The sequence below is a fragment of the Charadrius vociferus genome, unplaced genomic scaffold, assembly GCF_000708025.1.
Source record: "Charadrius vociferus isolate BGI_N301 unplaced genomic scaffold, ASM70802v2 scaffold687, whole genome shotgun sequence".
NCBI lineage: Eukaryota > Metazoa > Chordata > Aves > Charadriiformes > Charadriidae > Charadrius > Charadrius vociferus.
Window position 1 is genome coordinate 485,446 of NW_009649054.1, and position 24,704 is coordinate 510,149.

Below are 24,704 nucleotides of genomic sequence, written 5' to 3' on the forward strand. Positions count from 1 at the left end.
GATAATTAGAGATGTATGTTTTTGGTGGATCAACTATGACAGTGACTCGAGTTTCTATGTGTCTGTCTGCGTGTTCGTTTCCTGCGGTACCAGTGGTGAGTGGCAAATCCCTGATGGCATTACTGGGAACTGTGTGTTGGGCTACACTTGCAATGGCTTCTGCTGTCTGACCCACCACAGCACATCCCTTAGCTCACAGGGCACAGTTAATCAAGAAACTTAATAGCCTAGCTCTGGAAACCCCAGTTTTAGGAAATGGGGTTCAGGATCCTGCGTAGGGGAAGCAGCATTACACGCTTGCCATGTTGTTCGGTCCCCAGACATCTACTGTTGGGTTCCTTCAGGGACAGGAACAGGTTTTGGTGGATCGCAGTCTGCCAATTTTCTGGTTTTGTGGCCCAAGGACGGAGCTTTCCCAGGATTTGACCACAGCCTTCACCATCATCCAGCAAATCTTCTTTATCAAGTGGCGTTTTGCCTTCGCGCATCCTTGTTGCAGATGGGTGGTAGCACTGGAGCTTGTGAAGACTTGGTAGGATGCAGTTATTGCTGCCCTGCGGTTCTCTGGGGTTTTATACCTGCGGGGCACAGGAGGAGGTCATGTCCCTGGTGTGAGTGGGCTTCTGCTCAGCCTTCTGTCCTAATGACAGCATCTCTTTGGCCCCTGCAGCCCCCGGGGGTGGAGCGGTCTGGGATAGTGGGATTTTCTGGCTGCCCTGGAGGATTTCTATCTGGTTTTTATTTTTCTCCGGTTTTTCTGTCTGGGCTTCCTTCGGGCACAGGAGTGAGGATGCTTTCTAGCTCGGAAGATGTGAGTCAGGCAGCTTTCCTTCCAGTGATTCTTGAGTTGAGACCGTTTCTTTCTATTGGGGATGCTTGAGGTTTCACATCAAAGTTGGTAGTAGGATAGAGCATCAGCGGTAACGATGATTTAGAATATGTGTGTATGCATATTTGCTGACATGTGAGAACCGGTGAGTTGCTACTGCCAGTAAAATATGGGGTATCAAACACACTCTGAGCTGATGTATTTGAAGCAAAACGAGAGGAGAAGCTACTGGTGCTTTTTTGCTTCTGGTTTCTTTCAATGCTAAACTAATGTTGGCACTGAAATGCCAAAAAAAAAAAAAAAAAAGGGCGTTTAACTGAGGAAAACAAGAACTAGTGAAAGTTTAATACGAGCAGAGCTCAGCAATGGGGCAAATACTGAGAAAATGGTGAAACCATCCAGGAATTCCAGTACGCATCACTAGGGACTCACCTGCAGGGCAGTTTGCTTTACCGCAGTAAGTTTCAAGGATGCCATTTTAAAAGAATGGAATGTCACGCAAGCCTTTGAATGACAAAGGAACCTTTTTTTTGAAGTTTTCCTTGTTATTTAAAGTCTCTTTTTCCAGACTGTTGCCCTGTGCAAGGCCATGGGTGGCTGTAGCATTGGAGTCGGCACTCAGCCCATGCTCTTTGCTCCGTCTCCCCATAACGGGGAGCTGCCGTGGGCCCCCATCCCCTAAACCCTTCATCCCATCTGTTGGCTGGGCGCCGCGGAGCACTTGTACACGGGGCTTGGCAGAGAGGGGTTTGGAAGAAGCACGTGGTCACTCCGTTTCTGTAACAGGCGTAAAGTGCCATCCGAGCAGCGAGAAGCCCCTGTTTGTCATTTCACCTCCCGTGGCATCGTGGTGGTCGTGGTACGGTGACATACGGTGCACAGCGCAGCCAACACTGTGGTGGGGAACGCGGTTCAGAAAGTTTTTGTCCGTTCTGGAGAGCACGAGCGGGCTGCGATGGCAGCTCTGCGGGGCATTCTTGGGTGTTCTTCCCTCAGCTTGGCCTCTTCGTCCACTGAGTTGGGGTTTGGCTTTGGCTTTGTGTGTCTTGAGTGTACTAAACGGGTTGTACTTCTGCAGTAGTTTTAAAGAAAAGCTTGCCGCCCAAAAAGGTTTCAGGAAGCATCTGCAGTTCTCTTGTTTAATAGGTCTTAACTAAAAAGCAAGCCCCCTCTCCCCAGTCCTACACTTGAGTTCATGTGGGGTGGGGGGTCCTGGACCAGCTTTGCTTTTTGCCTTTTTTTTTTCTTTTTCCTTTTCTTTCTTGTTTCTTGTTGTTTTCCTTTTCTTTTACACCCCCCTCTTCCCTTACATATAGACATTGCCTTTATACTTCTTCTTTCCCCCTTACGTCTCCTCACTCTGCTCAGAGCTTTGCCTGCAGTAACTATCCCTCGTCGACCCGGAGAGCGATCGCCCCTCTGCCGGGAACACGTGCCTTGTCCCACGTCTGCTCATCCCAAAGGCTGCGGCTACCTGCCTCGTGCTAACCCCGGCTGCGTACGTCGGTCTCAGCAAATTTTAGGTTCTGTGTGCATTTGTTTTTAATAAGCTGCTTTATTTTAATGCTAACAGAATTAATCTAAACTCGCACTCTCAGCAGGCTGTTCTCAGCCAGAATATTGTTTTCGAACCGAGGCAACACCCTGTTTACACAGATAAGCAAATTCACAGTCCGCAGAGCTTCTTCCAGTGGGAGCAGCTGCCGAACACTCCGCGGTAAGGGACTGGGAAGCACATGTTTCACATACATAGCAAACATTTCTTCTTCTGAAGGGTAACCAGCCTTATTTTTTTTTTCCTTTTTCTTTTTTTTTTCTTTTTTTTTTTTTTTCTGAAGAGTTGAAAGCTAGAACATCTGCCTCTTGGCCAGCCATTCTTTCCCACAAGGGCTGCTTCCCGGGTTCCACACAGCTCGGTTGGGTTATTGTGTGTGCATCGTGCCTCTCGGTGCCTGTGTTGATGAAATATGCCCAGAGCCGCCCAGGGGGAGCTGTGAAACATGGCCAAGTCTGCTGCGGACCCGTGGCCCGGCAGCGCGGTGGCCGGCCGGCGCTCCCTCCGGCCGTGCTGGTGTGCGGCTGTGCTGGCCGGAGGGGGAGAGGGGACGGGACACCCACCCCACGGTCAGCAGCGGCTCTCGGGGCATACCCATGAAGGTGGGAATAGTGGGCTTGCCAAAGAATTTGGCCCCAGTGACACAGGAACGCTTTGTCCCTATCTCAGTTGCTTATTTAAATTATTGTGAAAAGTGGGATGCTTCTCTTACATGCTCCAACTGCAAAGGTTTTTGGAAAAAAAAAAAACAAAACAAAAAAAAAAAGAAAAAGAAAAGGGAACAGGCTGGGGACAGCAGAGCTGGGGTTGAATCTAGACTTGAGTACCTGCCAGGTGAGAGCAGCCGCGCTGTCAGCATCCTTCTGAGCTGCCTCTGCCCCGAAAGCATCCCCTGGATGCTGTGTCCGGTGCCCTTTGGCCGGCACATGAACACACAGAACGCAGACAGTCGCTAATGAAATCCCAAAATCCTCCAGCACGGCAGTCTTCAGCCCGTGCCGGTGGAACAGTCCCTTGGCTGACAGCTGAGGTGTTGGGTCTCCAGTAATAATTTTAGCAGCTGTGCGGTCTGCTCGCGGCGTTGCTCCTGCAGCACCAGCGTGAGCTGGGTCTCTGCGAGCTGCAGGAGGGTCTCACAGCTTGGACAAGGTACAGCACATAATGCTTTACATGACAGCTCACTTTTGTTCCTGTGTTTGTGCGAACTGACTGGAGTACCCAAGGGTACTTCTGCGTGCTCTGGTGTCCCAGGTCTGGACCAGAATCCATCATTTCGCTGCTGAACAGGGAAAGTGTACAGAGATGCGATCTAATTCCTGTGGTCAGAACTTGACGGTACTTTAAAAAAAACAAGGCAAACATAAATTTTGTATTTGTATGAACATGTGTAAGCATATATTTTTAATTTTTTTTTTAAATATGCATTTACTTTTAGACCATATCCTGCTTGTTTTGGGCAGGTGAGAAGGAGGCAGACTGCGGGCTGCTGTCATCCTGTGCTGACTCGCAAAGTCCTTGGTTTTTCTTCTTTTGTACAGTTAAGGTAAAAGATGCCTGTTTGCCAAAAGCCCGCTTGGCATTTTTGAGCATAGGAGAAGGAACCTGAAGCGATTTCAGGCATATTGCAAGTCTTAGAAACATTTCAAAACTAGCATAAGAGAAAGGACATGAAAATAGGGGAGTGCGCAGAGCAGCGTCTTTTAGGCTCGCCTTAGCGGTGGTTCAATCTCTCTACTAAAAGTCATCATATTTCTGCTGTACCCCACCGCTGTCGCCCAAAATGACGTTGTGCAGAAGTTAAATCCCAACCTGTAAGCCTGTGCTTTATGCTGTTTTCACTCCCAGCTAGCCAAAAGAACAGGTCAGCAATTTATTCCTCCTGGCAAAGCAGAAATGGTAACAGCATCTGGTTTAAAGATAGAGAGGTGAGGTGCTTTCGCTGACTACCGTTGCCCACTGGTATTCCTATTAGGTGTAACGTGATCCGCAGGTGGCAAATACGGCCGAGCGCTACGCAACGAAAATAAATGGCTACTCATTAAAAATATATTTCAACTGGTAATGTGTTTTACGCCTGTCCCTTGCAGCCTAACTGTGCTTGTTCCCCTGGGTCCCCACCTGCGATACTGTCCGCACGAAAAGAGCTTCCTCCGTGAGTTAGAAATCGACTCCTAAATACTGCCTGTCTTTACTTTCACGTCGTCTGCCCTGGGCTTGGCGTGTGCCGCTCAAGGGCGCGCTGCAGGACTGTTTCAGCAGGCAGCATCTCGTGGATCCCGGTCCAGCAAAGCCCCCTGGTTGCAGTTAATTGGCTGTAATTGGCGTGTAGGACGTGCCCACAAACCGTGCTGCCGAGGTGCTGAAAGAAGAGCCTGTGTTAAAGTGTTTTCTTGCAGAGTAGGAATGTTCTGCTCTAAGGATGGAGGAAAGGCGAGAGTTTCGGCAGCACTGAAAGTTTCCCTGAGATAACTGACAACCATGCCTTTTAATCCCTAAAAAGTACCCGTTGTTTTTCCCCCTCCCAGGGATGTTAATTGGTGTCACAAACAGCAGTAGCCCTCACCGTGCACTTTGCTGGCGCAGAGGAAAGCCCTGAGCTCCGCAGAGCTCATTTGCAGCATCACCTGAAGAAAAAATGAAGACAGCCTTCTGGCAGGCGGGTAATTAGCACAAATTGGAGGTCTCTCTTGGAAGGCGTGTCTGTATCAGCAGCTTTTGTTCCGCAGGCAGCATTGCTGGGCGGCAGGCTGAGGGGGCAGCGGGGAGCAGCCCTGCGGTACAGCCGTGCAGGGCAGGCGCAGCAGTCCCGCCAAGGGACGAGTGGGGCACGGAGGAGGGATGTGTCGGGCAGGCCCCTTGGTTCCACCCGAGTCCTCTGACCAGAGGGAAAGGATCCTTCAGCTGCGGAGTATTTCAACAACCCACATTCAGCTTACTGTGAGGGATGTAATTATTTTTGGTAGCGTTAACAAAATAGGAAAAAAATGCAAACAAATCCTCTTCCTACCCAGCAAGTGTGACTGGCGCTTGACGGTGTCAGTAGAAGCAGATATTCTGTCTTTGATGAACGTTGAACCCATCTCAAGGTGCATAGAAACACACCCCGAATGATGGGCGAGTCATGGCATTTAGGTGTCCATGGTAAGGTCTTGTTAGGAATCAAAACCAATTTTAGGAGACGTGTTTCAATGCGTGAAGTGGTGTGTATAGGAGTGAGTCATTGGCAGGTGATATTTGGGCTTTTTTCTTACACCTCAGAAGTTCACAAACGCAACTCGACCCCAGCACAGACAGTATTTTCTCAGATACCACCTGGAAATTATGCACGTAATAGTTTGTTTCCTTTACAGGTAAAGGTGGAAGGCCTTTGTGGTTGTGCAGTCCTGCCTTTTAAGCAGGTGATTTTAGTAGCTTTTGAAGAACGCACTTCAAAACACAGGAAAACCCAATACCCAAACCAGTCCAGTTGTGGGCCGGACTGGTACCCAGCCTAAGGCTAGCGCCGCATGGGCATGCTGTAAGCAGGAGGAAAATGTCATTTGTGCCTCTTGGAAAATCCTCCTATACTCCGTCAACTGTATATTGTGGCATTAATATATGCAAGAATTGAGTCTGCAGTGTTTATAAATGATGGCCGAAGAAAAGCTATGTTTGGTTTTTTTCTGCCTGAACAGCTTTTTTGCCTTTCCTTTTTTTTTTCTGTCATGGATTTGGAGCATGGCACAAAGATCACACACTTCCGTTTCATTGTTTTGAGGGAGTCTGATGAAGCAGCTCTCAGGTTGGTATTGAAATTAGACGCGCATGCAGGAGGCTGGAGTGGACCTCCATGATTGATTGGGTGTGCGCCATGAGCGAGGCAGTCCACTCTGTATATAGAATATTTGTCAATATATGGGTTTATATGAAGCAGTGCGTATCGTGGCATACAACTTGCAAGAGTTTTGTAGTTTCGGTTTGATACAGAAAAATTCCCCAAATGTTATCCAAATTAACTGAACCTCTAGTATTTGGGGGGGAGGAGGGGCAGGGACCAACAAAAAAACCCAAGCATTGAACTCAAAGTCGAACACCTCAGTGCTTCAACTTTGTACCTGTCCTGGAGTTACTCAAAGTTGATCTTTTTTCCATGTTTGTCCCTATCTAACTGTCCTACTTCCAGTATTTCTAACTGATGGCCTAAGACCTGATTTTGGCCTGGGTGAAGCCAGTGCAAATTGTACTTGGTTTTGATGATTGCTGGGTGGGAGAAACACACATGCTGCAGTGTCTGGTAGGGCGGCCCATTAAAAGGCAAACAGTGATGGCGGCAGAATCGTACAAGTACTCCATGTAGGTAAGAAGATGGATAAACATCTGCATGAATTGGTTATTCACCGTGGTCTGTTGGGTTTCTTTACTCTGGTGTGAAGTACGACGGGTTGGTGGTGATGTTTTCCCAGGATCACACAGACACACTCCTGAAGAAAGCACCCCCATATTTAGCGTAGCCCAGCGCACCTCCTTGTAAAGGTTCTGCTTTGGTCTGTGGGAAGCAGCAGCTGCAGATGGTTTCGGAGTACTCAGAGCGTTGGCACGCCACAATATCTGTCTGCAGTAGGAACACGTCACTGGAGATGGCGGTGAGAACGATGAGCAGGGAAATGAAAGATCCTGTTCTGTTCTAAACGACGGTTTGACCATCTCCAACTTTACCCACTGCCTCAGCCTCTCCCCCATGGACAGATTTAAATTTATATTAATATACCTTGAAAGGCAGTACTCTGAATAATGTTGCCAATAATGCTTTAACATCTGCCAGGCTTTTTTAAACGATCAGATCATACCGGGCAAGTGCAGGCGTTCGTTTAAAACTACCTTTTCCTGTAGGGCGATGAATCCCTTTTTCCCACGCGTGACAGACCCCTCCTCTGGTATCTAAGCGTGGGTGCAGCGTGCTGTTGCCTTGCTGCCTGCTGGGGAGCGAGTATTTCCCTCCTCACCTGATGTCTGCCCTCGCCGGGGTCTCCAGAGACACCAACCAGCTGGTCAGAGCAGGAGGTGCTGGGGACGGGGAGGAGAGATGCGTTTCAAGATGGTCAGACGTATTGCGGGAGATGTCCTCTGGCTCTTCTGTCAACAACGTTGACGGTACAGAATTGTAAAATGAGTAACAGGAGCTTTGATGGCATTAAATGTGAAATTGGAAAAGGAAACGTGTCTCCAGAATGACAAAGGCTTGCCAGATAAACCATTAGACTCTAGAAATCTGCTGCTGTTGAATTAAAAGAAGTTTTCTGAAAGGCTTCCATGTGGTATTGTTTCCATTTCCCCCACATTCAAAAAAGAAATATCACTCCGTTCCAGCTGAGTAAAAGCAAGCGTGTACAGCTAACAAATACTGTTACACCTCACCTACCTAATAACCTCTACGCTCAGCCTTTAGTTTTTCTTGCGCGGATCCCAGGATGCAGGAACCCTTCTGTCCTGCAAGTCCACACTCATCCTACCAGTTCTTTTTGCTTTGTGCGTTGGGGTAGTGTGTGAAAAAGAATTGCCTTCTCCCTACCTATTCTCCGTTCACTCGGAAAATACATCAAATACAAGGGGAAGGAGCAGAGAGTAAATGGACAGCAGGGTTTCCCAGATCAGGTCATCCTTGGTCAGTGAGGTGCACCACGGCAGCAGAGATGTTCATCCAGCCGTTACAGCCGTAAGGCGGACAGTCGCCTCCTGCAGCCAGTACCGCTGCCGGGCGCGTCGCGGGCACAGGGAGGTGCAACAGCGAGATAGATAATTAGTCCTCCTCCTTGTAGCCACCTTGCCTTAGCAGCTTTATTTGTAGGCACGGGTTTTGTTTCGCTATTTGTGTGCTTTTATCGTACTTATGAGGTTTTTGCTCTGGAGCTCATTAGCTGTTGGTGATGAAACAGTACAGGGGTTGTCAGAAGTCTGCTCTGTCCTCTGGTCATAGCACAGCGTAGAGAGGTGTATGGTATATGGTTACAAGTCCATCGTCGTCCTCAAAAGCGAAAAATTTGCTGTGAGTATTAAGTTGAATAAGTTTTGCATTGGCTGTAGAAATGCATCCCAAATAACATAACATTCTCACCCTTCCTACTTCGGTCCAGTAATTAGCACAGGGACAGTACCATTGTAGAATGGCCAGAAACCCCATCCTTGCTTAAAAATAGGCATCCAGTGGCATTAGGCTGATTCAGGACTTTGTGCCTGGGGCTGGCAGATATGGCCCGGGACCTGTGGGAAAACCCTTCTGAAGTGGCAGCGGGAGACGTGGGGAATACACGAGGACGTGTTGCGGGACACTGCATTTATATTTATTTTTGCTGCAACGCTGCCAAGCTTCTGTTCAGAATATGCTGTAATACGCCATAATTCAAGTGTCTTAGCTCCTAACAGAAGCCTGGCCCCGGTGAAGCTGAAAATGTTTATATACTCTATTAATGTGTTTTTATATGGGAAGCTGTGCACATACGTATCTTTCTAGTCTTCATTTGCGGCTGCCTTTGTGTTTTCCAGTCCATCATCTTCATTCGTGACCGAAATTCCCATCGCCAGGAGGTGTCTGCGTACATCGACTACGCACACAGGCTGACGACAGATGATTTTGAAGTCTACTTCAGTGGGAAGAAAAGGCTTTTCCCTCGGAACACTGATCTGAGGTATTTATCCTGACTTTCTTTTCACTTATTTGCGTTTATGCAACATATAGTGAAGATTTAAAGGTTTTTGAGTAGGAAGATAGCTTAGGGAAGTGTTGTTGACTGAAAAGCAAACACCATGGATCAGAATTAGTTGCGGAGAACGGCTTTAAGAAGGGTCACTCTCAGATTTCTTTAGTCCAGAGCATAGAACTCAACCAGGGCATTACAACCATCGCCTGTCTCTGCACCTCTGGTTACCCTGAGGAGTCTGTAGACGGTGACCTGCTTTGATCAACAGGAGCGGATGTGTGGTGATGCCGCAGACCACGTCGTCGCAAGCCGGAACATCTCAAGCTTTGCCCACGCTCCACAGCATCCATGGGAGGATGCTTTGCTTTAAAAGTGGGCCCCTGCAGAGGTCTTCTGGTGGAAAATAAGATGATGTGTTACCTGTGATTAATGAGAAACATCATCAATGAGCTTTTTGATGTGTTTTCCTTAAAATAGGTCCTGTGCCTGAGTGCCCGAGAGAGGTGTATGAGAGACGTTTTGTGCACTTGTGTTGGTGAAGGCCAGGCTGAAGAGGCTCAGTGCAGCACAGGTTGGGTCTGACTGATGCAGGGACCGTGCTTAGCGAGAAACGGTCTGGGATACGGCAGGACAGTGCTGTTGGACGCGGAGGGAGAGATGGTAAATGTTTCGGTGAGATGGAGTCCTCTCTTCCCGCGGGTTAGAAGGTGCGAACCGCCAACAACGAGCTGCAATGTCACAAACAGTTACTGTCTCCTGGTGAAAAGGTGTCCAGTACAAAGCAGTTAATGTGTTTCTCCATTTTCTGAGATGGGTTTTCTGTAATGCAAATCGCTGCAAATAGTGTTCAGCCAAACTCTGGTGCGTGTTACAGAGCGAGAAGGCAGGAGCGAGTGTCGGAGGGCACAAGTGGGCTGGTGAAGGATTTGCGTTATTCGTTCATGGGGCAGCAGATGTCAGCAATGAGGCAGAGACACTGAAATCTTTCAGCACTACCTGAGATGGGAAGCAAAAATCCTGGTTTTATGCTTTTAAACCACAGGGGTGAACAGGCAGTTGCTGTTTATGACTGAATTAAGAACAGGAGTGAGCATAACGTTGTGTCTTCTGTGCATAGTACGTCAGTTCTATGTATTAGGATTTTATTAGTGACTCATAAATAAGCTTTTTTAAAGCATTGTTGTCCTACCCAATAAGAAAGGTCACTGTTGTGTCCAGCAGGCATGCTTAGTCCTGGTTTTTCTGAGTTGAAAAAGTTGCATTTAGTTTATGCTTCAACCTCTTTTTCCTTCCCTTGTGTCAAAACTAGGATACACTGCAAACTTCATGGACAGCTCAGTATGTTCTGTCCTTCCAGTGGTAGAATGTAGCTTCAGGTGGTATTTCATTTAAAAAAAAAAAGAAGAAAAAGGGAGGGGAGGTAGAGCATTACTTACAAATAGAATGCGACCTATTCAAAACTGCGTTCGAACTTTGCAGCTGAAGATAAAGGGAAGCTAAGATAGAGCATATGCAGTGCCAGGAAGGCTGGTTCATTTTATTTATGTATACACATACAAATGTGTATGCACTGGCTAAAGAGAAAACCTTCACTTCAAGGTTAAATGATCTGGTTCTTGATGCATCACGTATACAAAGCGGCTTTTCGTGAAAGCCCCGTCACGTCACAGAAAATCTCTAACCGCATTTATGTATCCCATGGTCTGCTGGAGTTGTCGAGAGCCCTATTTTGCATCAGTTAGGTGTCTTGAGAGCAGCGCGTTTCATTCCCACCACGTCTTTCATGGTTAACATTGAGAATGTTATTGGGCAGATGGAGGACAGGTACGAAGAAGCCCGGGAAAAAAGGCTTGGTAGTACTGTACTGATCTAAAAGATTCTCGTTGGCAGAGAACTTACCTTGTCCCCCAAAAAGCTTTTTGTGGAGTAGATAAAAACATCCTGTTTCTTGGTTGGATTCTTAAATGTGACCTTCACCTGCCGGGTCCTGTGTTTGCAGTTGCGTGCCGGGTTAAATACAGCTTGAGCATTAGACGAGTTGTAGTTACGTACACTGTCCTCGCAACTGTCTTCAGCCATTCTTCAGGAATCTAAAAACAATCTTCTTCAAGGTAATTGTGCGCTTAGTGGTCGCCCCTCATCTCGGCAGTGTTATCCCTCTGCCTCTTTGTTTTCTACCCAGCTTCAAAATTTGTCGACACTGCTGTTTGTGAATGGGGATAATTTGACTGTATGTATAATTTTGTGCCTTCAGCTTTGAACCCCTTGTTGAACTCTGAATCTAAGTCTTTTCATCACGTTTTTCTTCCCTGGATACTTACACATTTAGGCAGGTATAAAAACATCCGACTACAGAGGGCATATCAACTTCTCGGGCTGAAGGACCGAGTGAGTGCTTCTGTCAAAAGTGGTTGTTCCTAGAAGTTGTCATATCGGTTTAAGTCGTTCCAAAATACTGCCACCTTAAAGAACACGTCCTTTTGGGAAACTGCCTCACTCGGAGCGTTGCGGAGCCCTTACTCTGGGTCATACTTACCCTTCAGTCGCTTGGGAGATTTACAAATCTCGGATTATGCAGTCGAGGTTAGTATCCTGTGCAGAGCTTTCAGATTATCTTTCAAATATGGAAATCCATACTTTGCTGCAACACGCTTTTTCCTCGGCTGTCTGGGGCTGTCAGAAGACATTAAACTTGGTCCTGCGTACCCTCTGAATCAGATTCTTGTTCGCAATACAAAGTAAAAATGCTGAACAATTAAGTTTATGTGATATTCATACTTTAAACCCGGTGGGTAATATCAGACGGCTCTCGTATTTGATCTACGTGGTTCCTCTGAGTATTTTTGCCATTTTTACTGCATTGCCCTATCAAGGGAGCATTATTTATATGATATAATCCTCATTTGGTTCCAGTTTATTAAATGAAAGGAATGTGTTAGGCAGTCAGTTCTGAAGAGGTCTGGAATCTGGGCTGTAATTGAATCCATTCCCTCTCAGCTAATTTATGTAATCTGATGAGAAACAAGTGTAATACAATTTGTTCAAAGAAAATGGAGAATGTTCACTCTGTGGAACCATACCAAAAAGAGTTCTCTGAATGAAGGAGCACAGCAAAAGATGGAGTTTGGGCTGCCTTCTGTCTGATCAGCCGCACTTGGAGTGTCTGTCCTGGTGAAGGAGGATGAACTGAACGTCTTCCAGTAGAACAGTATTATTTCATGTTTCTGTGAGCTCCCGCCCTGGTTTTTCATTAGTTTTCTTTGCAGCGTGCTAGATAGGGTATTTTTGATACTGTGCACTGTAGTGTTTTGTCCTCACGTTTGGCTCGTGGTTGCGGTGTTTTCCTTTCGTCTCATGAGTGCGCACGTTCTTTTCTAAAGCAGAGCCAGGTAAGGAGCCATTGACGGTAGAACACGGGCCCTAGACTTCCCTGTGAACCTAATGGTCTGAAATCACCTACTTATCTCACCGGCACTGAAACTCCTTTGGTTTTGGCCCCAGCACGCATCGGCCTGAGCGTGGGAGGTCCGGCACCCAGGGCTGTGCGGTGATGCACCTCGTCCGCCATAGCGGCGCATCGTGACATGCATCGTTTCAGACGCGGTGTGTTGTTCTTCGCTACCGGCGGGAACCATCCCATCCGATTCTGCCCTTCTTCTCTCGTAGTCCAGCTGCGCTCTGTTGTGGCTGCGAGTGGGCGCAGCGTTTGGCAGTCAGTCATTAACCGGGGCTGGAATTCCCTCCCGTTTTGTTGTCGGGGATATTCGAAGATATCATCTGTTAATCCATAAAGACCTGCAGGCAAGTCATGGCCGGCAATACCTTGTCGAGCGTGGGGCGTGAGGCAACTTCTCCCTTTCCTGCTCTGTATGTTCTGCTGTTTTCTGGCTTGTTGGGCTTTGAGGGTTGGTTTTTGGGTTTTTTTTTTGCAAATATAACCGGAGGTTGTCCCTGTGCATTGAAAAACCCACAGTTAGCCGTTGCTGCTGCCGCCCTGGCAGTGTGTTTCCATCTGTGGGCTGACACGGACACCCTTTGGTAGCCCACTCATGGTGTGCGGCTGCGGAAACCCTTCATCATCCATTGGCGTGTCGCTCTCCGGCTAATGCAGGAGAAGTCAGCTGCCCGGTGGCGTTGAACGCCTGCCGATCAGAAGCTCATTAGTGTCTCTAACAATGGGATGCTGTGGATGTAGCACACCACTTAAGTCCAAACTTCATTTCAGGAAAAATGTAGAAACATCCTGAGTTTCCAAAATGTGCAATATCCAGTCGTGGAGAGGATTAGGCAGACTCCGCCCACTAATTTGGAAGGATTACCATACTGCTAGCAATGTTACAGTGTGAAGGAATTCAGGATTGAGGAAAAAAATCCCTCTTCAACCTCCCAATTTCATAAGGACTTTCCTGTGAGTGATAAATTTCATTGAACCTCTTAGGAAAAACATACTGGTTTCAGTTTTACAAGGGCGATGCTTTGTTTTATAGTTTACAAAAAGTAGACTTTTTTTTCCAGTTGTTGGTCATCATACTTAATGTTTACAAAACTGTCTGGGTCTTTGGTCAAAACCCCGTTGTGTGTTTGTTGACCAACATCCCGACAATACCAGGCCGGTTGCTGTTAGGACTTTGGGGAACTGGGCGTCAGAGGGTGTGAAGCCATGGAGCACAAGTGGGAACACCGCTGGCGCAGGCTGGTGTCCCTCCAGACGTGGTGGCTGGAGCCCTTCTCCACCCACAAAGGTTCTTCTCGCTATTTATGTGTGACTCATTTCCTTGTATGAAGGTATTCATCGTATACGGGATGTGGTGTCCTAACGCACAGACAGCGCGGCCAGATTTTTGAAGGTTTTCAGTACCTACGCTGTTGTTTCTTCCAGTAGCATTTATACTGTCGCCCATCAGGTTCCTCCTTACCCATGTTGCTGTCCCGTCTTTGGCATCCGGGATTTTTCGTCGTAGTGTTCACATCATTTGGAGGTCAAGTGATGCTGTTGTGCCGACTGGAGGAGAGGCAGTGCAGAAGTCCGGGGGACGGTCACTGATCGCCGTGTAGGTGTGCGAGGCGGTGGGGAGCAAGTGGCGGATAGACGCATAGGTAGGAAGGAGAGAACATTCAGACTTGACGTTTGCATGGTGTGAGGAGGAAATTCCATTGCTGCCAACTCAGTAAATGTTTAATTTGGAGATGTATGCTTCCACATCTGGCTTGTATTTAAATGCAGCAAATACAACTTTTCACTTTTAATTTCTCTCTTTTTTTTCAATTCAAACTTTGATCTCGTAGGAAAGATAAAGTCTCTTAAGAGGAAATACTGGCTTTTTACAGCTTTGAACAAACTAACACTATACACTTGAAATAGGGAGATGGAAACTACAAATCGCTAAACCCTTAGGCGAGTAAAGAATTGTAACGTTGGGGAAAGGCTGTCTTGTCCTTCTCGTCAGTGTGGCTGTACTGTCACCGGGAAGAACAGGACAGGAGGAAGAACCTCTCAGAAAACAGAAATTGGCCAAGCAGTTGTCTGGAATGTGATTTGAGCTGAGGCTTCTGTGTGCAGTTTGAGAATCGGAAGTGGTTCACGGCTGCTCGGGCGTGAGGACAGCGTTATGGTGCACAGGCAGAAGCGTAAGGCAGTGGGACCTAAACGTCACAGCTTTTCTCCTCTCGCTGATTCCCTGAAAATAACGGGAACGGTTTTGTGGTCCTTCTCGTTCCAAGGGAGCTCTGCGGGCCATGAGGTCAAACCGTACGTATCTTGCCTCACCCCATAGCTGCGTATCATCCCACCAGCCTCAGCCCTCTCTCAATGTGGACCAGAAATAATACTGGATTAATTTTTGTGGTGCTTGACGATAGGTAGGTGCTGGTGATGCCAGCCTGGTTTTTACCAAGCTCTCCTCAGTCACCCCGTTGTTGGCGTAAGGTCTGCCCATCACCGTGCCGCCAGCCCAGCCGCCTCTCACGCGTCCAGAGTGTGCTGAACCCCCTTAAGCTGTGTTTTTAAAGGCCCCTTTAAGGTGCCCACCAACATGGGCTTTCCGGCATGGCTGCGGTGTAATTAATAATATTAGAAAAAATGGCATCTACTGGGTGAGGTCCCAAACAAGGGACCTAATTACGCATTCACTTGACTGCTTCTGTATTTAAAGAAACACTTAAAGCATGTGTTCGTGTGCTTTTCCAAGCAAGAAAACTGAATACAGACCACATATATGGGCTTTAATTACTAGATGTGCTAGCCCATAAAATGTTAAGAAGCACCACGATGAGTTGCGTTGTTTATTTAGAATTTGTGTTAGACAGAAGGCGTGCGTAAAGGGTGGAGGGAGAGGAGCTGCGGCGGTGGCACGGAGCCCGGAGCAGCGTGGCTTTATTCGCACTGTGCTGGCTCGTCGGGGTGTTGATCGCCAGTAACGGCCATCGAAGGGGTGTTCGCACTGGAGCTGCAGCGTCCCGTGGTTTTGCGAGTACTTTTCTGGAAAGTTTGTGCGTTGGGTTTGTCGTCCGGAGACACGAGCGTCACCCGGAGCGCTGCGTGCTGGTGCTCGGGCCACGCGGGAGGATGAGAAACCACTTTTTCCTTCCAGTTAGACCAGGAAATAGCTGTGGCTGAAGTCGGTACGTCCAGATTTTTTAATGGATGGCTGTGTGGAATAACTAGTACTTTTTTCAGTTGCCAGCTATATCCTCGTGAAAACGACGGCAAAGCTCTCCCGCGTTGTGCTGATAAGTAACGGCGATGCTTTGGTCGCCAGCTGCTGTAGGTGAGGCTGTGCGTTTGTGGTAGGCAGTGTTAAAGTTTTACTTGGAGAATCACTATATCTTGCCATAAACAGAATTTCTCCATAACACCTGGCAGGGCGAAGCCCCGTCCCCTGCAACCGATAGCCCGTACCGGTGCCCGGCCCAAGAGACCAGAGGTTGTTTTTTGATGGTTACCTTGCAGGAAGCAGAATTGATATCGAGGGAGGGGTCTATTTTAAGTCCCTGGAAAAAAAATCACTTAAATTTCCAAAACTATTTTTTGGGAAAGACCTGGTATCTTTAAAATGTTCATGGGGGGCAAAAGAGAGAGCGGAGCGGGGAAAGGCGCTGTGAGAGACAGAGACCAGCCCCTAACGAGCCCGGCATAACTCGGTGATTACTGGCTTTTGTGGCTGCGTTTTTCAAGCTCTCCTGCCTGAGCCATGTCAATAATTAAAGATCCAACGAAGGGTGGCTGTGCAACTGGATTTCCCACATCCTTGGTGAGGTCTGAGCAATCAGGGTCTTGAAATAAACATTTGGTTGAAAAATTCCTCAGTACCCCAAACGGAATCTACTTATCTCCTGGGCTGCGGGAGAGGTCTGCAAGTAATTTAATCGCGTACGAAAAAGTATTTCCAGTTAAAAGTTCTTCTTCAGTATCACTGTGTTTCCCCTTTTTTTTGGATTACTGCGATGCCACAATTACTGTGGTGGTTACAGCGATGACTTTTCTCCTGTGTGGTGCCAGTGAATCTGTCTTTGCGTGGAAGTGTCTTACACTTGTGATGATTTCACTGCTCATCCTTAATCTCATCACTGAAAAGTAAAAATTAACAGCGTCTTACAGGATCTTCTTTTCTGTCCGCAATGATCAAGTCAAAGATACTTCGTCAATACCAAGTCAGTGTAATTGCAGTCGTTTTCAGTTTGCTTCTACAAGTATTCTTAAAAAGGAGCACACGCTTTACCAGCACTGTACGCTGAACGTACCACTTCTTGATGCCTCCTTATGGCACTAATTACAAACTTTAAATCTGCACCTCTTGAGAGGCATTAGGAAGGCAAAGAAACCAAACTCCTGTCTTCTAGCAGAGATCTGCATGGCTAAATAATACATTTCTCTGCGCTTCTCTTGATTACTTTAAAAAAAAAATAGGGGCGGAGGGACACACAATCTTTTTTTTTTTCTTTGTTTGCACTGCAGAGTCCGTGTTTATGTTTGTGAAAATCTTTATACCGTACACAATAATGATTTTTATTTTCAAAATATCCTGAAGGCGCCCAGGCTTATGGAGAGCAGATGGAAGTCTGGTTGGAGAGTCAGTCGGCCTTCGGGAGGACGCCCGGGGGTTTGCGTTTCGGCCCCGTCGACTTCAAGACAGGGCAGCTCGCTGAGCGCCAGCGGGGGGTGTGCCGAGGAGGAGTAATGCTTCTCAGATGTAAGATGCTGTGAACGTTAAAAAGTGTGTCGTGTCCTTTTTGACTTTGCTTTTCCCCTGTCATCCAACGTACACCTCTCTTCTCCTCCATGACATAACTGTATTACTTCAATTTCCTTGTCTTCAGTTTAGCCTCAAATTTTTTCCCAGTTTTCTTGCTCTCTGCCTTTCCTTACCTCCCCGTGCCTCCTGTTCCCCTCTCCTCACAGAGAGCTCACAAAACTGGACGTTCCTCTGGGAAGCCTCGTAACCATTCCTCGTGTCGGCATTTTTCACGGAAACGAGCATCTCTGGCGGTCGGAGTCCCGTTGCGGTGGTGTGGCGGCGGCACAGCTCTCTCCCCGGCGGTGCCACGGTGTCGTTTTGGCAGCGGTGGGAGCACAGCCCTCCCCGGTTTCGGAGCTTGCATCGCGGTGGCCGCCCGGCGCAGCTCTCCTTTTTCCCTTTCATCCCAGATTTAGCGGCGCAGTGGCGGGGAGTTCCCCTGCTTTCCCCAGCAGGGCTCGTTCAGCGCAATCCCAGTCCCGCGGCCCCAGTAAATTCTTTTGGTGCTTTTCCAGGGGCTGAAGTATGAGACCAATTTAAGCAAATAATGTAATGCGGTGCAATAGTAAAGATACCATACATCTGCGCGTGACGACAACTTAAATGCAGGTACTCAATGGGTCCCACAGGTTATTTTTATTATGTCTCTGAAAATGACCACAAGCTAGGAAAGTGACTTAATTCCTTTCACTGATAGGGCATTTTTGGAAGGTATGTTCTTCCTCTGCTATGAGCTTTAAATAGGCTCTCCTCCCCAGCCCCCCACCGGCCCCCTTTCTTGATGAACGCCTGGAGAGTATGGATTTAGAATGACATTCCAGGCTGATCTAGTAACGAGGTTTGGACGTGAAAGCCGCGCGCCTCGAGCCAAGCTGGAGTGGCGGCTGCGCCAGAAACGCATCGTCTGAGCGCTCTGTCCGGGCAGTGCACCTGCACTGACGCGCCGGAGCCGCCGCCGAGGAACCGCTGAGGAACCCATCCCGTGGTCCTGGATCAAAACCTGCTCGGTAACGACGCAGTACGTGGCCGGCGCTGGTATACCCTGAGGTTTGCGGGATACCGATACGGCGCTTTCCAGGACATTCAAAAGCTGGGATAAACATTTGGTGATAGGGATTTATGGGCCTTCTGCGCACAGGCAGATCGCACATGTTGTAACCACACTGGAAATATTTCCTGAAGAACAGCAGGAGAAGGGGTGGGAGAAGCACGGGCGAGCATTTAAGGTGGGGAAGGAAAGGTAATTCTCCTCAATGCTGTTCGGAGCTAATGGTACCGTTTAAAGCAGTTGCAGCAGTTAGTGAGGTAAGGAGAGACGCTTTTTTATTTGCAATGGAACATTCAAATCATTTCTCAAATCGTATAATCCCGCATGTATCATATAATGCTACAACAAGTAAACCCAGCCTTTGCAGCCCAGCACTGATACAGAAGTCAGAATTTCACAACATCTGACACTTCTAATGAAGACCCCACAAGTGATGGATCGCTCCTATCACATCCACGAAAAGAAACAAGGAAATAGAACATGTTTTGATAATGGAAGCCCTATTTTTTGTTTAAATAACGCTACGCTGAGCAGGGATAAAGAACAGGAGTGCAAGTGCTGATACAGAAGTTCCTGTGCGGCTTCGGAGCCCCTGGTGCGGGTGGCAGGGACAGAGCGGGAGCGCGGAGCTGCCGCCGGACGGGGTTTGCCCGGCGGGTGCAGTTTTGCCAGAGCCCATCGCCGTATGTCCGATAGATGGGTGTTGATAAGCTTCCCTCTTTAATTCTACAGTGATTTCCCACGATGTTCACGTTTCCACTTAAACACTGATACACGCCTGTAAATACCTTCTGATGTACGTGTTTCTTGCAGAATTATGACTTCACATTAAAAAAAATGGAGTATAACACAACTTGCGTTGTGTTCTGTACTTGTGAAGTTGTCTTGAAGACGACGGATGACACATTTTAAAATGAATGTATAGGAGGCAGGAGTTATTCTAGCATAGAGCTCTAGTTGGATGCGTAGGGCCTGGTAAGTTTTCTGAATTTTTGGTTGAGAATATTCCTTTTTCTTATTGTTGGACGTGGCAATATTCTGTTCTATATATGACACATATATCATATTTCCAGTACTCTGAAACATTCAACTGCATTAAGCAGATGTGGAAAAACAATGATTACATCAGTTATAAATCATAATATTTGAGAAGTCAGCTTAAAACATTAGGGAGGGGAACAACTTATCTATGTTTTTTAATTTAAAACTGCTAGAAAGTTATTAATCAGCTATAAGTCAAATTTTCCCATTGTTAAACCATTGTGCTATTCCAGTGTTTTGGGAAGCAATTAATCTTTGGGTTTTTTTCTTGTGTACACCCCACATATACTGTCTTCAAAGAGGGATGTTTCTCGAAGACTCTTTTTGTAATTGTTTTGCTGAGTTCTGGTCTCTATCTTCTGTCCATCGCGGTTTGTAACGTTGCTGCCTGGCAGGCGGACGTTCCCCATCACCGTCCCCTTTTTGCTGCTCCCCATGTCGCTTCATCCCTTTCTATGGGAGATGACAATTGTTGCATTTTCTTGCAGCCTTGCAACTGCTGTTACCTACACATTAGTTAAAATCAGAGTAATCTTACGGTAGCTCTCCAAGAACTGTATGGATATGTTCTTTTGCAAAGTATGTAAATGACTGTGCCGTAGTTGTTCCTACATTGCTTCTAAAGGAGAGATAACTCCCCAGGATTTGCAAATGGTGATTCTGAGTATCCTTCTTTCAAAAAGAAGCAACACCTGAAAGAACTGAGACCTGAAAGGGATTTTTTGCACACACCTCTCTTGAACAGAGGTTTATTCATGTGTGATGCACAGATATCTAAAGGGCACGTGAGGCTGTTCTCGCTGCAGCTCTGTCCTGAACCTCAGTGATATCAAGGCTATTTCATTTTTTTTCTTTTCTTTCTCTTAAAATCACAGATTTTTTTCATGCGTCAAAACATCTTGGTCTTGGAGGATGCGCAGGAGATGGGATCTGCTCCCATTCTCCGAGTACTGCAAAAACCCGCTGTGTTCTTTGGACTATTTCTTAAAACACATAAAAGCAATAAATGCGGGACAAAAGTTCAGAACAGGTTTATTCTACTGTCAAACTGATGAGGGCACTGAACCTGTTTCCAGGGAGACTTCATCTACACTTCAGCCATAACAGGCCATCTATTTCTCCTTATTACTGTTCTAAAAATTTCCCTAATAATTACTCCGTTGGTGGTCTTTTTCTTGCTGTGGTTTGAACAAGTTCGAACCATTGGCTTGATACTTTCATTTGGAACTAACACTAAAAATGATCTTTTGACCTGTGAAAAGTCATCTATATGTTGGTGAAGAACTGGGATTATTATTTTTCGTTTTTTTTTCCTGTCTCTGGCTTTTGATCATCGCATTTGCATCTAAGTTCTGTCAAACCTATTTTCCTAACACCCGTGATGTTTGATGCTGAGCAGCGTCTTCGCCAGGTGCCTCAGACCAAATTTGCCATTGTTGTAGCATTAATGCAGTTCTGGGGTTTTATTTCCCATACCCCCCGGATAAATTGCTTTGGCTGTTTTCCCGAGCGTTCGTTACCATCTATGCCAATGATTACCAATTTATTTTTTAACAAAAATTGTTCAATTTCTTCCAGTAACGGTAAACATGCCAGCAGTATGTGAAAGACAATAGGGAGAGACCTTTCCATCATCTTTTTAAACCACATCAGACCTCAACAAGGAGCGCAGCAGCCTTGGGAGAAGATCTCCCCCTTGATTGCAGTGGGACTAAATTTACAGCTTCAACAGGAGCCGCACGGGCGCTGTCGGACTCGGCAGGTTTTGAAGCAGATCACAAAATGTATTTGTTTGATATTATTTGTGATAATCTTCTCACTTTGTGTCCCGGGGTGAATATCTCGTGGAAAAGATGGGAATTTTCAAGCTTCCAAACTGATGCTCTGTCGGGAGGTTAGTGAAATTAGGCAGTGTAAAGTTCTGGAAGTCCAATTAAAACTGTTCCTCTTTTTGGATGGCACGTTTAAACTAGTTTGATGTTTTCAGTGTTGTTACACCCTCGATACTGCATATGCATGCAATTTGGTGGCCATATATGCAGAAAGAGTAAAGCGCATCCCTGTTGTGGTCTGTGAGTAGTGAGCAGAAAAGGTTGATGGATGTAAGCTACAAAAAAATAGGTTTTAAGTTGTAGCGTGCTGAGGAGGCTGCTGCAGTTGTTCTTTGTCTGTATTGTGCAGTAATATCCTCTTCACATCTGCATATTGAAGACAAAGAGTGAGAGTGATTTTTGCTAAAAACTGTGTTGCTGATTTGGTTTGTTCTTTATAGGGCTACAGAGTGCAGTCGTTGAAACTGCCGTGTTAAGCATACGCTGGCTGGTTATCCGATTCTTCAAATCTTACAGAAAGGTGCAACGTGCACATTGTCAGCTGTTTATCTAAACAGTCTTTTTTGGAAGAGTTGTGGTAACTGCAGCCGCAGTAGTCCTACGTATCAGCTTATCCTGTTCTGACCAGATTCTGTCATTCTGCATAAGGACTTTGGTTGCTTCCTGGGATTCGCATAACCTCAGGTGGTTGGCAGCTCACGTGAGTACCAGTTACCATGGCCAACTCGCTCCCTCCACAACACCTTATCGGCGGCATCTCTCCATCACATCAGATCCGTGATCTGTGTCCTCACCCACAAGACCCAGCGAATGCTTTCAAACGACTTCATGCGTCCTCATGTACGCAATGCCCCTCAGCCACATGAAGCTCTCCTTCAACTTCTGCCTCTCTCTCCTTCTCCTTCTTCTCCTTCTTCTCCTTCTTCTCCTTCTTCTCCTTCTTCTCCTTCTTCTCCTTCTTCTCCTTCTTCTCCTTCTTCTCCTTCTTCTCCTTCTTCTCCTTCTTCTCCTTCTGTCCGCTGTTAACATGTGCTGCCTCTTCCTGGAATGGTTTTTCTGACCCAAGCATGTGCAGAGCTTTCGGCGCACTGCGTAGTGCTGTTGTATTCAATGTGTTTGGTGTAGTTTGAGGAACTGGGGCCTCCGTCCTTTTTATCCCTCCGGATTTCAAAGAGGTTCTGGTTACAGACTGTTTCTCATTTTAATGTGCAAGTAGATGACAGAGTTTGAGTATCTCGTTATACATGTGCGTGTCTCATGTGCGTAAGCTTTGCAGTCAGATTACAAGCTGTGAATCTATTGTAGAGAAGAGATAAGGAATGCAAATACTCTGTATGCCATTTTGCATCATTAATATCACATATCTGGATCGAAGTAGAAAAGTTGCCCGCCTGGTGCGCTGCCATCTCTTTGCTCTGTTGTTCAACGTACACTTGGATTAGATATGTCAGTCTCACGTATCGACAGTATTTTTGTGATTTGAAAGCGTTAAAAAACCCAGTGTTTTCAGTAGTTATGTTGATATGAGCCATTTGAGCTGTACGTTGCTCTGTGCCAGAGCGATAGTTGAAATGTGCGTAGTAATGGGTTGTATCGGTTTTTCAGCAGCAAGAAGAACAGGGACTGTCTTTCCCTGTACCGAGCATTCAGCCAGAAGAAATTAATGGATCGCACCAAGGTTGGTGCGTTCAAAATGCGGTGCCTGGAGTTAAACCTACTGTTTTCTAAGTAACTAAGTTACTCTTCAAATCTGTTTTTTGCACTAATAGCTGTTAGTAATTCTCCCCAGAGTTAGCAGTCCCCTGGGTGTTCTGGTCCCACCAAATCCTAGCAAAACACATCTTTTCCCTAACTAGGGTTGGCAAGCTGCGAACTGCAAAGCCCGTTTTCCAGCAATTTTTACATTCTGAACCCAGAGTTTGTAATCCGGAGGTTTTCTGAGGATGTGTTTTACAACAGCCGTTCAGATCAGCTTAGGAGTGACCCTGCCAAAGACGTTTTTCCTCAAGACAGACAAGTCCTTTCCCAAAAAGCTGCTGTTTTGTGCCACTTGAAGGGAAGTTAAGTTGCTCAAGGTGGAAGCACCTCATGTGTTCTAGTAACTCCTGTTCCTGTGTATTTAAAAGCTTGAGGTCACTGTAATATGGATAAAATCCTGAGTGTTTTGCAGAAAGGGGAGGGGGCAGGAGGCAGCTGTGGAGCAATATTTTGAAAATCTGCCAAAATATTTAATATTTGTCTTCCGAATGTTTGTGTAGTTGGCAAAGTTTGGAGGACATGCAACGGCTTGCAGAGAAGAGCAAGGCAGGTCGGGTCCCCACCTCTTTGGTCCTGAGGTGGCCCCCAGCAGTTTCATGATCCTCCAGACGAAGGTGTGAGGGGAACCGAGCTCTTGGCAGGGTCTGAGATCTTCTGCTCCTGGTGGGAAAGATGCATCTTCATGTCCCGAGATCGCTTGGCAATTGCAGCCGTACTCGTTGGGCAGACTGTTGCTCTGAGGATTCCCTCAGTGCCCGAGACATCAGGATTTCAAAGGATTTTGCATTTGCGAGGTCTGGGTAGGAGGAGAGAATCCTTTTGAAGCCTCGAAGGTTGGCTGTCTCCCCTGGCTTTGCCTCGCACCACTGAAGTAAAATACTAGGAAAAACAAGTGTTCTTTTTTTTGTAAAAGCACTATTTTTCATCAGTTCAGCTGATAATTAGAAGCTTTATAGGTGAATTCTTTCTGGACTCAGCTCTTTGCCTAAGGAGATTACAGTTGGAAAGGAAGGAGACCCTTTGAAAGAAACCACAGGAAGACAGAGAGATAGACACATACCTTAAGCATGCTTTGACTGCGTGCCTTCAGAAAAAATCCATGATTTCATCTCAGATGCTTAATCAAACTTTGATCAAGAGGTTAATTTATTCATGGATGTTAACCCCCCTTCTTTCAGGAGGGAAGACGTTGGAGAAGCTGGCCCAGCTCCACAAACGCGCGTATCCAAATCGATATGCAACAACACTTGAGCATTTCCATCGCTAGCTTGCCTCCCTGTCTGGTTGCTGTTTGGTTCCTCCAGGTCTTCCTGCTCATCGTGTCTTCTCGTGACTCTGATCCAACAATGCACCCACCTAAGCCTTGTTGTCAGCGCACATCTTGAAGGTCATGTTTTTAGGAGTGTTAGAGGTGTAGGCAGGTGCCCAGGGGGATTTTGAAAAACCCGTGGAAGCTCCCCGCCGTGCACCCCGCCTACTCGGAGCAACCGTCAGGCTTTGGAAATGGGTCCTGGCACTTCTCTGCGTCGTTGGCACCTGCGGCGATTAGCTGAATGATAGCGCGGGGCTGCAGCTGCTCATCACGCCCCGGCTTTTCATTAATGGCAGAGGAAAGGTAATAACCGAACCTATGGGACAACCAGACAGATGCTCTGCTGCGGCGTCTGTCTTCATTTCTAGGTCAGTCTTTGCTGGAAATTCCCCTTAGATAATCAGATAATAAATCTTTCCCT

At 46.8% G+C, this 24,704-nt stretch overlaps 1 protein-coding gene across 1 annotated transcript in view; it reads left to right on the forward strand.

The window, feature by feature from the left end:
• Positions 1-24,704, forward strand: part of LOC104289098 (chromosome unknown open reading frame, human C4orf22) — a 230,913-nt gene that overhangs the window by 194,932 nt on the left and 11,277 nt on the right. The window contains exon 6 of the mRNA XM_009887994.1: positions 8,904-9,046. Within this exon, the coding sequence (XP_009886296.1) occupies positions 8,904-9,046 (143 nt within the window). The remainder of the gene's footprint in view (positions 1-8,903; positions 9,047-24,704) is intronic.